Here is a 15,618-nt window from a genome sequence, read left to right as displayed (position 1 = left end):
TTCTTAGCAAATGAAACTAATTGAACTAATTGATAATACTGTAAATAAATAAATGAACTATAAATTCAAATGGTATACACGGTTTCTTTCACCTGAGAAAGAGATGTTGAAGCCCTGGAAGGAGATGGAAAAGTCTGAGATGAAGCGAAGCTGAGCCTTATAGTTGCCGTACAGCCCGGCGTTGACTGGCAGGGGTCTTTGCGAACCGGTGAGCCGGGCGAGGGGCCGCGCAAAACTGCCGTTCTCTGTCAGGAGCAGGTAGTCATGGTGATCCTCCAGGTGAAACGCATGAAACGTGAACTGCACACCTGAGAAGAGGAGGCATCAGATGAGGACCCCAATTTTTTACTTCTACATCATGTCAAAAAAATTACTTGGAATCTAAGGAAACAAGGTGTTAAGTGGAGAAATAATGGCTGTGTCTTCAAATAAATTAAGGATAAAGAAATCTATCTCATCTAATGCTGTAAAGTAGGGAGCCCTTTTATTATTACTATAATATTAAAGGCTACAATTAACAGCAGTGCGCAAACTATAAAATCACACTTTATTTTTAGATGTAATAATTACCACTCAAATAAAAAAAAAATGTTTTCATGCCAGATTAATTTAAAAATGCATTAAATAATTTAGACATTATGAACAAGTAATGTAAAATAGAATTAATATATACAGTATATAGGCTAATACAGTGCATATATTTGGTGAAATGCTTCTCTGAATTGCTGGCCTGAGGTAAATGTAATGCTACATGACATTGGTCACAAGTTGTTTTACTGATGTCTTTCCGCAGTTGAAACACTGAGCAACTAGTAGTAAAGAAGAAGAGATGATTGTATTCACTCGTGCTCCACTGCAATTTGAACTGACACGTCTATACAAAATTTGAAAGATGCGACTGTTTCTTATCAAAAGTAAAAAAAAACAAAGTTTATTGTGATTATTGGATGGGAGGTGCGCTCTATAATGTCTAGTGAAGTTGTTCTCTTGCATCAGCTGAAACAGCAGACTAAAAGATCAATCTTAGTATTTAAGAATCAATAAGTTTCACACATATGGTGATTAAAACTACACTGTATTTGTTCGGTGCACACACACTGTGTTCAACAAAAAACAAATTTTTACTTTTAAGAGTAGATTTAAAAGTGGGTACTTTATCTTTAGTACATTTCAACCGAGAGAGAAAAACAACAACTGTACTTTTACTCCGCTACACTGGGCAACATTCCTCTCGTTACTTAATTTTAATGCAATACATGTTAAGAAACGCATATTTTATTCTAAGCATACTGTCTCTTTTTTTCTGGGGCATGAGCGATGCCTCATTTGTTCAAGCCCTTGATCAAACAAGTCGTAAAACAGTCTGAATTGGTTCACAAATCAGTTTGAATGATTTGTTCAGTTACCTGCAAGCACTGAATCATCTGAAGCGGTTTCTCATTTGTACCGGGAAATTTAAGAAAGTAGTTTTTTCATTGGATACTTTTTTAGTCTTACTAAAGTAACTACTAGCATTATTTCATTTACTTGAGAAATTCTTTCTATAAGTACTTGTACTTTTACTTGAGTATAGTTGTTGGCTAGTCTACCCACCTCTGGTGTTCAGTAAATAAATATCCACACTGTTCATGGACATCTAAGGCAGATCTGATGTCAAAAGCGAGCCCTCATCTTCTACTGACAGCACAAGAAGAAATCTCATGTGTACGTACCTTTGCCATGGCTGACCTCCAGAGTCCACGTGCAGTTTAATGAGTTGGGATAGAGCTCTGGAAAGCCAGGAGAGAGGATGATGCCCTCTGGGCCCCGGACATCGCCTCCGCACAGAGCTGCAGGAAGACACGTGTGGAATCTTAAAAAAGATCTGGAACTTTAAAGGAAGCACATATGCAACTGTTCTCGTATCACTTTTAGTGCTCCGTTTTGAGCAGGAATTCTGTTGAGATAAGCAGTGTTCAGCTGAAGGAATTCAAAGAGCAGAGTAACCTTCACCGGAAGTAAAAATACCACTGAAAGGTTAACGAGAGTAACAAGAAATTCTTCTAGTTTGAGCTACTTTCCACCTGCCATTGTCTCTAGAAAAGGTCACAACCACTTTACTTTGTCTCTGAAAGTTTTTCTAAGAAAATGAGTGAGTGCTAATGTCCATGCAAAACTCTCTGCCATGGTGCTAGGAGGTTATGGATGATTGCATGAGCATTGCTATGCCGTTTCAAAGTGGTTGCTCACTGGTTTGAGTCGGAAGAGTCCAACAACAGGTCTCGATGACATTCTTCTTCAATGCATGTCTGTGCATTTATTTTCACACAAACAGAGTGGGACGTGTTAAGTTTAAAACTTAGTCTTAGAAGCTTGTTCAAATCTTAGAATATGAGCACAAGTACTAATGACACTTGGCTTATTGACCAGTCCTAATACTGAATTTCTGAAACTCTGACATCTAATTGCACACAACAAATAAACACACATATGTCACTGAGATGTCTATGAAACTATCAAAATCATGGGCTTGATTCCCAGGGAATGCATTAAAATTAATTTAAATTAAAACAAAATGCTGCACACAAAAGTGTCTGCCAAATCTATAAATTATGTATAAATAATAACAATTTTGCGTAAACCATTTGTGAAAAGAAAGAGCAAAATCATTGTTAAAAACATTTATCCAAAATGATTGCAATTTTAGGTAAGAATGGTTTCATCACATCACGATTTGAATCCGTCCTCTGCACTTCAATAACTGTCTGGTTCAGCTCAGCTACCAAATCTGACCTCAGAAGACTACAGAAGGTTGTCCGTACTGCTGAGCGAATCATTGGTACAACCCTCCCCGCTCTCCAAGAACTGTACTCATCCAGAGTGAGCAAAAGAGCACCAGAACAGCCAGGCACAGGAACAGTTTCTTCCCTCAGGCAATCCATCTCATGAACACTGGACATTAAACGTGGAACACACAACACCATTATACATTATTTATTCACCACACATACTTATTTTTTCATTTCAAATTTGCACATGTACACACATAATTGTCTATCTTATATATTGTGTTTTTGCTATTTTGTACATTGCCTATTTGTATATTGTATATTATTCTTTTATTATCTGTGTCCTGTCCTGTTGCACTGTGGAGCTTCTGTCACTATAACAAATTCCTCGTATGTGTAAACATACCTGGCCAATAAAGCTCATTCTGATTCTGATTCTGATTTAGGTAAGAGGTGGTTTTCTGAACAATTTGCACAGACATTTATGTCTGGAATGGTCCAATATTCATGTAAAACGTCACACTAAACTGAATACAGCAATTTATGTAAGAATGGTTTTACAAATGATTTACAATAGAAAATAATTCTGCTTTGTTTGGCTCTTTTTGTAAAATGGTGCGTTGGTGCATTGAAATGAATGTGGCAATTTACATGAAATTTGTGCAGACTGCAGATGAAAAATGAAATAAATAAATAAACAAAAATGGAATGCATGAACTCATTTAGAAAAATGCTTAGGACAAAAAGTGTCTGCCAAATGTGTAAATGATGCATAAATAATGTAAAATTTAAAAAGTACTTCACGTTCATCACATTCTATTTTATAAAATGTTTCAGATTTGTGTGCAAACAAGTGAAAGAATTTGGATATTTTTAAAGCGTATTAACAAAGCTAAATGTTATGCTAACATCTGCCAAGGAATGTTGAAGTGACTGCAGATGAACAAAAAAAATAAATATCACAAAAATTCACACGCATTGGATAAACTCTTGGTGATGTAAGTGTGCAATCAGAAAATCTGACACTCGTGGCTCATCTCTAATTGTGTTTCTGAACACAATCTGTCAATTGAAAAGCGACTCAAGGTCTCAAAAAACCTTATCATAGGGTCTTCTACTAAACCAAAAGCTGAAATAGGCTGGTGGCATTATCTCAGCAGGGCTTAGGCTATTGATTGGGGCAAATATAGATCTTGAGTAATGGTCAAACCAAAGAAATACATTTTAGTCCCATGCTAAGACTTGACTGAAAACTAGTAACAGCCAGAGATAACGGCATGAAATGGAACAGAAAATCATTTTGAAACTGAGCTAACATTTTCAAAGATTTGAAGTGCTTTAGATGGGAAATGGCGTCCTTTAGATTTATCTGCAAAATACTGATGTGTTCACTATTATTTTTATTTTTTACTATTACGTTCACCAAGAGACATAGGCCTGCAACCCATACTTTTACTACATACTAAAAGTATGACGCACAGATCTCACACTGTATGTATGTATATACAATCAAAGTGCATGGTATTGTTGACTCTCAGTTGAAAATGGTATTAGCATATTGCTAAGCTAACAATGCACAATGCTAATAAGTTGCACACAAATGTATTAGGTAAAATATGCCACTTTTAACAGGGTTATTATTATCAATATGTCCTAACAGTCCTAAATAAATTACAAGTATCGTCATGCCCATATTCTGCATTCTCCTCACAATGCATTTTAGGACTGTCTTCTCCAAGAAGGATACCAAAAATTCTGCCATAGTTTTTAACCAAAAAAAGGTATTCTAGAAGGCTAGGTGGCACAACGAAGCTGTATCTACTCTTTCTTTTTGGGAGCAAACTTATTATACCTTAAAATGCCACAAAGTTTTGGAACAGAGCCACAGTGTGCAAACTGGGATAAGTCATAGTCAGTGCTTCTTGAGATGTCCAAACTAAGACCTGAACTTCAGAATTCAAGGAATGAAGGCAGATTTCCTCAGCGACTTCACCTTTAATGATAATGAATGTCAGCGTCATTCCCCGTGAGACGATAAAAGAGTCTAGCGCCTCGGGCTCAACATCTGCCTAAATCTCTTTCTTTCTTCCCTCCGGCACCGTGAAGTACCCAAAATATTTCCTCCATATTCAGTTAATTCAGAATGACATGAATTCATTAAAATTGAATACGCCAAATGGGCCAGACCTGCTAAGAGTGCCCTTTTGGAAATAAGAACATTTTACCGGAAGGTTAAAGTCAACAAAAAGGACCCTGTTTACTTTCTTGATAAAGTTCCAAATGTTGTTACAAATAAAAATTGTTTGTCTTCAACATCTTGCTCCTACAATCAAATTGCCACATTCTGGTAGCGAGTGCTCCAGAACCAATCAATTCCTGACAGATAAAATCACAGTTCTACATTTTATTTCACCGAACGTCTTGTGTCATTCAGAAATGTCACATTACGCCAGCAAAACATGCTGCGGAGAGCAGTTTTATTCTGACTTAAAGAAAGTTTTAGAAAAAAACGACAAGTACCAGATGTCTTGACAGAGAGTCCAGAGCATCGGTCGGAAGTCTGGTAGCAAACCAAACATTACCAATGAATTATTCTGGTTTAAAATTCACACTTATGCTGACAATTACATCCAGCTGAATAGACCAAGTCTTTTGTCAGCTCTCATAACGCCACAGCTGTTCATAAAAAAGACAAAACTTTGAGAACTCAGTCACAGACTTTTTAAGAATAGAATATGCAGTAACACTCTGAGCTGAAACCTCTATATATAATGCATAGGGAAGTGAATCATTACGATTCCAGCTCTTTAATGACTCTATTAATTATTCCTTTGACACTATAGAAAATAATAGGTCCTAAGTATATAAACTACGTTGGCCGAGAGAGCTCAACGCACAGAAAATAGAAAAAACACCTGCAAATTAAGAAAACAACTTCATCAATTTGACAACACACGCGCTGCAAATGCTCACAACGCGCGTTTCTTTATTTGTTTGTGTTGTAAGCATTGGCAGCGCCTGCTGTCAAACTGATGATGTTTTCTTGATTTGCTGGTGCTTTTTCTATTTGCATGTGTTTTCTGAAGTTGCAGCGCATTAAGCTCTCTCGGCCACCGTAATAAACTAAACTAATATGATTTTTGGCACCATACCTATTGTGCATCTTTAAATACACTGTTATACAAATAACCAGTAAGCAATTACACTGATTTAAGATTCAAGAGAACTGGGTTTAACTCGGAACTGATGTTTCTTGCTGTCAGAGAAATTACATTTTAGGTGTTTGCAGTCTGAATTGAATGTGATGAGAATTATTATATGCATATACAGCCAGACTTCAATTAAAATGCAACTGAATATTCTTGAAATTGTTGTGAATGTAAAAATCAAAGAACCGTTTAAATGAGCAGCGTTAATTAGTCTAATTAAGACGTGTAATTGAGATGACAGCTTACCATCACATGTCGGCAGAGGGTGGCTCCACCAGTGGTTCTTCTCACAGACCAACTGCTCCTCGTGGCTCAGTCTGTATCCGGGCTCGCAGCCAAACCACACCACCGAGCCGATGGCCAAGTCCTGCCCGTAACGTATCCCATTTACCGGCACGCCAGGGTCCAAACATGAGTGAGTGTCCAAAGTGACGCCTGAAGCACAGCGAACGCAAAATGAGATTATTTTATGCAATTTAAAGATATAGTTAAAGGTATAGTCGATTTCATGTACAGTTTTATTTTGTGCATTAAAGGCAAATGTATAGTTTCATTTATTTTATTGCATTGCACATTTATTATTATTTCATTTGTTAATGTTACTTGCGTATCACTATCAAATTAAGTATTTAATTTGCATTGCATGCAGCTGTGCTGAAATGGATAGGCAATATGAAATATGAATGTTATTTGTCAAGCCAATAAAGCAACCAAATTGAAAAAAATGGGGTGAATAAAGAAAATAAAATGACAGAATAGGCAAGAAATAGAGAGAGTGAGACAGAATACTACAAAGAGAAATCCTCAAGCTGTTTGCTTGTGTGGAGAGACAGATACGATTCAGGGTGAAATATCATTTCTCAGGCAAAAGGCACCCGGTCTATAAAGACGGCTGACTCACTTTCATAAAAGAGCTTAAAGCCACTGTTAGAGCGACTGTTATCGGTGGTGAAGAGAAGATACAGGAAGTTGCCACTGCTGAACAGGAACTGAGGGACTTGGGTGCCATTTAGAGAGGCGATTAGGGGCGAGAGGAGATTAGGCCCATCGTGAACCTCTAGAAAGTCATAATTGAGTTCTGTCTGGAACCTGCCGAAAAAAAAAAAAACAGATCAAAGAAAAGAGATAATAAATATTACAACGTGAAATGTGTTTCTATCCACACGCACAAACACATACACAGCTCATTACCCATGGCTGCCCGACTGTTCCTCATTGACCGCCTCTTTTAATGAGAAGTCACAGGCGCAGCCAGTCTTCACGCTGCTGTTTATTGATGGGATCAAACCGCTTTGTGATGTGCGAATAAACACAGATCTGCTGCAGTGAGCTTGCTTTAATGGAATAGTTGAGCTAATAATGAAAATACGGTCATTTACTCACCCTCATGTTGTTCCAAACCTGTATGGCTTTCTGTCTTCAGTAAAATATCACCTTTTACATAACGACCTAGTTTCTCTCTTCTCATTTCTCAAGTATATATAATAATAATAATAATCAGGGGCTGAAAGATCCAAAAGTTACATAAAAAGTACCATAAAATTATCATTTTAATTATTATAAATCATGCAAGTCGCTCATAAGACTTGTGCACCATATTCCAAGTCCTTTAAAATCATGTTATATGTTATCATTCCGTGACAAATAGAGCAAGATAGATAGATAGATCTGAGAGCTACCGTTAGTGGATCAGTTAATTAGATAATGAATTTCAGTCTGTTTTTCAAATAAACCATATGATTTATTTGAAGCCTTAAAATAATGAACTAGCCACATACAGTACACTACTTTTTGATATCTTTAATGTTTTTTTCATTTCATAGAAAAGAGCAGCCAGTGCATCTATCACAATATCTCTTTTTATATTTTACAGAAGAAAGTCCTACAGGATTGCTGTACATGAGGGGGTGTAAACGATGACAGAATTGAAATGAATTCAGTGAAAAGCCAAAGTGTCGGGAAAAAAAACAATCTCTGCTCGCCCAGTCGAGTCCTCAGCTTTTGTGATACATCATGAGGCGTCCGCTCCCAGGAGCCAGCTAGATCAAACTCCAGATCTGATGCTATTTCAATGCCCTACTCTTGGGAAGCATTGCAGTGCTAATCAAATAAAGTCAACCATTTGTAATAAGATATAGATTAATTCCATTTCCCTTTCAGAGACGGCCTCAATGGGCAGCACACTCAGCGATAGATTTATACAGCAAACAGCACGCGTATGGATCATGCCCGTCGACATAACACTATGTAATCATTTATATAGACACTAATGGTGACTGTCTCCCTTGCGCTCTTGGTCTACGCGCTATGACAAACATTACTCGGAAGCAATAGCATCCTTCAGACGTTTCTACATGTGAACTTTGCCGCGATCAGCTGAGGCTTACGATTCAATTACATTTGACATTATACTTTATTAACTCGGCAGACAGTTACATTGAGACTTTATAAAAACCCACGCGGCCTTCACACCCAAAGGACCCCGGATGAAGATGACTATGAATATGTTGCTACTTCGGCTCATTTTAACCCTGATATGTGCCGAAATGATTTGTCGCCTTGGAGAGCTGATGCCTCCAGACATGAATCCAAATAATGCCTCTGTGTGTTGCTATTCTCAGAGCTATCCAACAGACCTGTCAAAGCTTATCTTGATGGAGCGTCCCACCTCGGCCTCGATGACCCACTCACAGCTCAGGGAATCTTTGTAGTAGCCAGGCCACCCCGGGGACAGAATGACTCCCACCGGAGCGGTGAAATGGCCACCGCAGGGCGCTGCGGGAAACATTTTATGTACATGCCAGCAGAATGTTTATTAGAACACTTCGATTCAACAAAGAAACCTCTTCTTATCAACTGTTGTTGCAGTGCAGTGTCTCTGAATATCTTTGGAGATGAAAAAGTTCTTGATTTAAAGGTGCTGCAAGCAATTTTTTAATAAAACGCACAAAACGCTCCTGCTACTTGACAGATTTCACTAAAATAAGTGTCTTGAGAAATCAAACCGGTTTTTGTAAACAGCAGGAAAAAAGAGCCAGGGGAGCGAACCAGACTTTTTTTTTTATCCATTCAGAAACACTTTCTGCATGTCAGTCAATTCACATATTCGGTTTTGCAAAAAAGGACTTATAAAATTTGTCAGCAAAAATAAAATGATTTGTTAGCTAATTGTTAGCATTCCCACTTATCTCTATGACAGTTGCACTCGGTAACGAGTCAAAAACTTCACATTTAAGAGAAAAAACAGACTCTTGTGATTGTCAGTGATTTTATCATGGTAAACGGCATGCTTTCTACATGTCAATCATTTCTCATATTCAGTTTTGAAAGGAAGTTTTAATATTTAAAGAAAGCTGTCTGTTAGCATAAATAAAGCTAATTGCTAAATGTTAACATTACCATTCATCTCTGTTGCACAAACAAGATAACAGACCAACTTTACACTTTTACACTTTAGAAAATTTGACTTTTGATGTCTTTGTGGAGCTGGATGTTACAGAGAGGCTGTGTGACTTATGTAAACAAAAAGGCGGAAGTTAGCAAAATGGCTGCTTACAGCACCATTAATCAATAAGATGCAGATGACTATGTCAAAATACATAACTACCAGTCATACTTTTGCTGGTAAGCCCTTGTATTTTCCACTAACTCATCCGCATGAAGTAGTGACCATGTCTTACATTAATTTTACTACAGTAAATCACATCTCTGCTGTCAAAAACCAGCCTAAGTTGGCTAGCTCGTCTTTGCTGGTCTCATGCCATGTAATAGCTAGTTTAGCAGGCTGGTTTTAAAGAGTTTTCAACCGCTTTTACTTGGTCAAATCAGTTATTCCCATTGTAAACAAACTAGACTAATCAATCAGGCTGGTTTTGGCTGTTTTTGTTTTGTTTTGTTTTGTTTTTTTAGCTGTTTTAGGCATTTCGCTTAACTTAGTTGTTAAGAGTAGGGGAGTGCGGGGCACAAACTAACGCGTGGTTAGTTGTAACACACGTGGTATAAATATTTCCACACATTCTAGAATAACTAGTTGCCATTTCAACACTATAAAGAGAAAAATGTGCACCAAAATTAAAAAATATTTTGAAGATATCGCTGAAAATTTATTTTTACCTTAGTAAAAGTAAATTTCTGGCTTAAGTAAATTTTTCATCTCAGTTTTTAGTATTCATTTAAAATGAGAGAAATCTGCTATTATTTTAATCTCCAATCTGTTATTTATCAGTCGCTTCGCTAACTAGCACAAGACACTAACCAGTTTTAAATTCCAGTTGCGCAGATGGGGAACGTCATAACACTATGCTATTCAATAACATTAGCGATATAATTTGCACTGTTTACTTTAATGCATTTTAATGAGAAACTATGAGAAACAGGTGAAAAAAGACTGACAGTCAATATTTAATGTTCAGAAATGATCATTTCAAGAAAAGCAACTTGGCTCATTTATGGGCCGTACCAAGCATGGTTGCAATGTGTTCATTGTCAAACTCCAAAATCAGATTGTTTTAAATTCTTAAAAAATGCCATTATTTTATTTTATTGACAAAATATTTCAGTTTCATTTTCATATATTTTTTTCATTAGATCAGATAACATTTTAAGCTGTCATATGGTCATGTTACGATGTGCCCCTCAGATGTTACAATGTAACCCACCTACGGGGCATGTTGTCACATTTCACTTTTTGAGGGTAAATAAAGAAAAACGTATATATGCTATAATTATGAAACAACGCGTCATATTTGTACTGGAAAATTGTGAAATTACTGTGGATAAAAAAGTTATACATGGATTTACACAAACTGAGAAAGTCAAAAAGTGTTAGGTTGTGCCCCGCTCTCCCCTATCCCTCACATGTGGAAAAATCTGAGTAATAATGTAAACTCTTGTTTGATGCAGGTGCAGGTAAGTAATATTTTCTAATCAGAGCTGGTGTTTACACAAATGTTTTTTACCATTTTCATCTGTCTTTTGTACTGTTGATACAACAACTCTGATAATAAGTGGAACTGAACCACTTTTCTACGAGTTCAAGGGATGCAATTTAGATAATTCGTCAATCTTTCAAAAAACATCCAACAGCTACTCAAAGGCCAGCGTTTCCTGAGCTGAGCTTTGATAACTTTATTCCGCAGAAAAGATTAAACGACACAAACACTTTTGAAACCTACCTTCACATTTGGGGATCAAACCACTCCACATCACCTTTCCCGCCTCCAGTTCACACACTATAGTATCCGAGCCTTGAGTCTTTATGAAGCCCTCCTCACACACCACCGATATGGAGCTTCCCAGCTGGAAATTATTACCAAAGCGCTTGGCATTCATAGGCACTCCGGGATCCGGGCACTCATTGTGTCCAAACGCTGAACAAATAACATCAAAGCAGAGAGCTTGTTACTTGCAACGTGACTTACTTAATGAAATGGAAAGGAAAGAGCGAATGCATAATGGAATATCAAACTATAGGAAACAGAGGATTGTGGGTGAACACTAGGGTCCTGTACGTTGTCGCACAGGCATTTAAGGATTATTTTGGTTGAGCTAATGGTATGATGTTCAGCGAACAGGATTAAGTTGTTTGATGCTGGTGGATAAATGGCTTATGAATTAAATCGAGGAAAATATGTCCTTCCATATGTCCTACTTGACGGCTGTTCGGAATCCGATTGAAGACAATGCTTCGCATGCCAAAAATGTTGTTAGCAAACATTAAAGTTTTTTAAGAGTATTAATTCTTTTAGCCAACCATTGCACTTTTTTTGTTTACTGTAGCATACTGTGTGTGTGTGTGAGCAGTATGTGTATGTTTGTATATTGTTTACTAAGCATTACAAATCTTTTACAGTAATTAAAATAATGATTAAATAATAATAAAAAAAACCTAAACAAATAGTAAATACAAAACATAAACATAAAAAACTAAAATAAAATGCATAAATGTTGCATTGGAAAATAATTGACATCTACGGGGTTTTTTTAGTAACTGAAATGTTCAAGTTGAAAGGCTATTTAATTTATTCACAACCTAAAACTGAAATAAAAAAAAAAAGCTATATAGAAATATTAAAAACCAACTAAAATGAAAAAATGAAAACATACTAAATATAATAAAAATGCTATAAAAGTTTATGATATTTGATATTTATGAAAAACATTTATGATAACAATGAAAATGGGGGGGGGGGTCAACAAATACAGCAAAATTATTATGCATAGTATGCTAGCATGCTGAAAAAACTACTTTCAATCACAAGAATAAATTATATTTTAAAATATATTCAAATAGAAAACAAATTCTACTGTTTTTACTTTATTCAGAATACAATCTTTACCGCTACGTGAAACACATTCAAAAGCGAAGCACTCACTGCTGTACGTGATGTTGAATCCTCGGCCGGACATCGAGTGGTCGGCCTGGAACTCCAGCTGGAGGATGTTGGAGTTGCTGGTGAGGTGCGAAGGCACTTCCGCCCCAGAGAAGCGTCCCAGCACCACAGCATCCACCAGCTCCCCGTCCCTCACCGTCAGGAAGTCGTAGGGAGGCTCCAGGTCGAAGTCGTTGAAGGCCAGATGGATGCGGCTGCCCGGTTCGGCGATGATCAGCCAGACGCAGTTGAGGTTGTTGCCATAACCCTCGGGATAGTCTGGAGACAGAACGGTTCCCATGGCCGCCGTGAAGTTGGACATACAGGGAACTAAGAGAGAGAGGAGATGCTGATCAGTTATGTGAAGGTCAAAAGCAGCAAAGACTAATCTAAATTCATTTTAAAGGCATCAAATTTGGCTAAAACCTCATAGATGCAAGTTAAAGACCACTGTCTTTTTCATACACTGGTCAATTTAGAAATTTTGGGTTGATTTGCTTTCATAAAGTTTCTTTTTTCAGACTAGTAGCCAAAAAACATCCAAACTACACATTTAAGTGTTCAGTTCATTACACTTTATCTGTAGATTTCAATTATGAGACATATCTTTGAAGGCCGTTTTCTCAAAATGTTTTTTGTTTTTTGTTTTTGATGCAGTGAGCTACAAATCTCCATTTAGTCTCCATTCGGTGATTGAAATAAAGATTAAATAATACAAAATATAAATAACAAATAAAGTTTTTTTTTTTAATTAGAGACGTTGCCTTTGCAACTAATTGAAATAGGTTTAAGTTGAAGCACTATTTATTTTATTTTATTACTAAAAATAAAACTGAAATTACATAAACCCTTAAAAACAATGTAAAATCACATAAGCACATATCAAAATTCCTAAAATGAAATTGAATAAATAAATATTATAACAGCATATAATAAACATATTTATATATACCAGTATTGTATACTTTGTGCCTAGAAATTCATTTACAATATATATCTTTGAAGGCATACAATACATATCTTTAAACTCATTCTCAAAATGAGCTTTTTTTTTTTTTCTCATGCAGCAAGCCAGAAATCTGTTTCAGCAGTACATAAACCAATCTTTATGGCTTTATTCATATCTATATTCTATTTTAGTCTTTTGTATATGGTATTTCATGTATTATTATTATTATTATATTCTGATAAATTGTACATAGAGGTTTGTTCATATATTATTTGCCTGATTTATATAACATTTTATACATATATTTAAATAAAAATCTGCACTTCAACAGCCCTTCCACTAAACTTTACTGTTTTATTCCTATCTATATTCTGATGGGTTTTAGAGAAGGGTTTGTTCATATATCATTCGCCTGATTTATATAACATTTTATGCATACGCTGATTTTTTAATTTATTTTTTTCTGGCTACTGACAGCATTTTCTGATTTATGGAGTGATAATAAGAGAGCCTCTGTAAAACCTTCAACTCGAATATGTCAACAAAATAAAACAAGAACCTGGCTTTACCCAATGTTCAGATTTCTGTTCTGGAATTGTATGCAAATGAATGCATATTTAATTAGATAATGATATATTTGCATATTTAAACATTTAATTTGAGAACCTGTAACATCAACTGGGGAAAGTATGGTGATATCCAAGTTAAATTTTTTACCCTATTCACCTCCAGTGACTTGCCTTAAGCAATAACTAACACGCTGATGTGTGACAGCAGGGTTGCGGATAGAAAAAATGCTGCACCTGTTTCCTTCAGGGATTATTGTACTGTAATGGAAGCAGTAATTGCATTAAACTGCATTGTGCAGGGCACACTGGGAATTTTAAAACTCTTGAAGTGGTATTGCTCTTTGGTGCTGTTTACTTGTCGGGCTCCCAGAGAATTGTCATCTTATCATCTGCCAGAGCGCAGCTGTCCTTTCGAGTCTGTTAGCCATATTTAACAGCGCAGCGGTTGTTTTGTTTACACACACCGACATAAAACACGGTTTTAATTGGTCCGACCTCTCGACATCATTTCATTTAGACATGTGTCTCACCGACTCAGAGAGATGCAAAGGGTCGTCAGCGCTCATCTCTGTAATGAGCTAGCGAGGATAGATGGAGAACTGTGGTCTTAAATTACTTCCAAGGCCTAATGTACCTGAAGAGAGCTAAACGTTAGTATTTCCCATTCATCTTAGTCGCAGTTGGCAGGAAAATTACATCATGGCAACATGAATTGGCGACATGTCCATGTTATGATCACTTAAATGCACTTCAAATAGCAATTATGACTTCCGAGCTCTTAAGAACTTTCTAGAAGGACTTGTGCTGGCTTTCAAGTCTTATTAGAATGATCGCATTTACAGTATAATGGCAAAAATGTCATGATTAGCATTGGAAAACTCTGAATTAACATAGAGTGATTTTATTTTTTCTCTTCTTTAACTTTGATATATGATATCATGGAATTGTTAGTGGCACATATCCAGAATTTTATTTTTTTTTAAAGCCAAATTGTAGACTACAGTTTGTAAATGTATTTATTTATTTATTAGTTTGTTTTTTGAAAGAAATTTAATACTTTTTTTGTTTGTTTTTTTAGCAAAGATGCATTACATTTATCAAAAGTGACAGTAAAGACTATTATATTACAAAATATTTATATTTCAAATACAGGCTTTTGAACTTTATATCCACCAAAAATCTATTTTTCTTGAAGAATATAAAAACAAAAATAAGTGAACACGTATAAACATATATAAACAATTTAAATTAAACAGCCCAAATGCTTTCAGCATCGATAATAATCAGAAATGTTTCTTGAGCAACAAATCAGCATATTAGAATGATATCTGAAGGATCATGTGACACTGAAAACTGGAGTAATGACGCTTTGATCACAGGAATAAATTATATTTAAAATATATTCAAATAGAAAACAGTTATTTAAAATCTTAATATTTCACAACATTGCTTAATTACTGTATTTTTGATCAAATACATCCTTGGAGAGAATAACAGTTTTTACAAATTTAAAAATGTCGTTCAATTTATTTATTTTTTTAATTATCGACCTCAAACGTCACTATAAAAATTACAATGGCATTCATAATGGTAATGTCAAAAAAAATATATATATGATATTAAAACATAATACACGGTAGATTATTCTACCTTCCAAATGGTATTGATCATCATAATTAAGTTTTAATTGTGAGTGTTAACCACATAATTTAGCTTGTAAATTGTTAATGAAGAATAGTGATCGTGCTCAGC

At 35.8% G+C, this 15,618-nt stretch overlaps 1 protein-coding gene across 2 annotated transcripts in view; it reads right to left on the bottom strand.

Moving 5' to 3' along the window:
* csmd3a (CUB and Sushi multiple domains 3a) overlaps positions 1 to 15,618 on the bottom strand; it is a 288,864-nt gene that overhangs the window by 165,785 nt on the left and 107,461 nt on the right. For both annotated transcript variants that reach the window (XM_058747031.1, XM_058747032.1), the window contains exons 14-20: positions 12,352 to 12,678; positions 11,152 to 11,346; positions 8,614 to 8,752; positions 6,879 to 7,066; positions 6,224 to 6,412; positions 1,713 to 1,829; positions 93 to 308 (exon numbers count right to left, since the gene is read on the bottom strand). In XM_058747031.1, coding sequence (XP_058603014.1) covers positions 93 to 308; positions 1,713 to 1,829; positions 6,224 to 6,412; positions 6,879 to 7,066; positions 8,614 to 8,752; positions 11,152 to 11,346; positions 12,352 to 12,678 — 1,371 coding nt within the window. The remainder of the gene's footprint in view (positions 1 to 92; positions 309 to 1,712; positions 1,830 to 6,223; positions 6,413 to 6,878; positions 7,067 to 8,613; positions 8,753 to 11,151; positions 11,347 to 12,351; positions 12,679 to 15,618) is intronic.

Source organism: Onychostoma macrolepis, chromosome 16 (assembly GCF_012432095.1).
Source record: "Onychostoma macrolepis isolate SWU-2019 chromosome 16, ASM1243209v1, whole genome shotgun sequence".
Taxonomy (NCBI): domain Eukaryota; kingdom Metazoa; phylum Chordata; class Actinopteri; order Cypriniformes; family Cyprinidae; genus Onychostoma; species Onychostoma macrolepis.
Note: the sequence above shows the minus strand (reverse complement) of the source record. Positions and strands in the feature narration are given on the sequence as shown.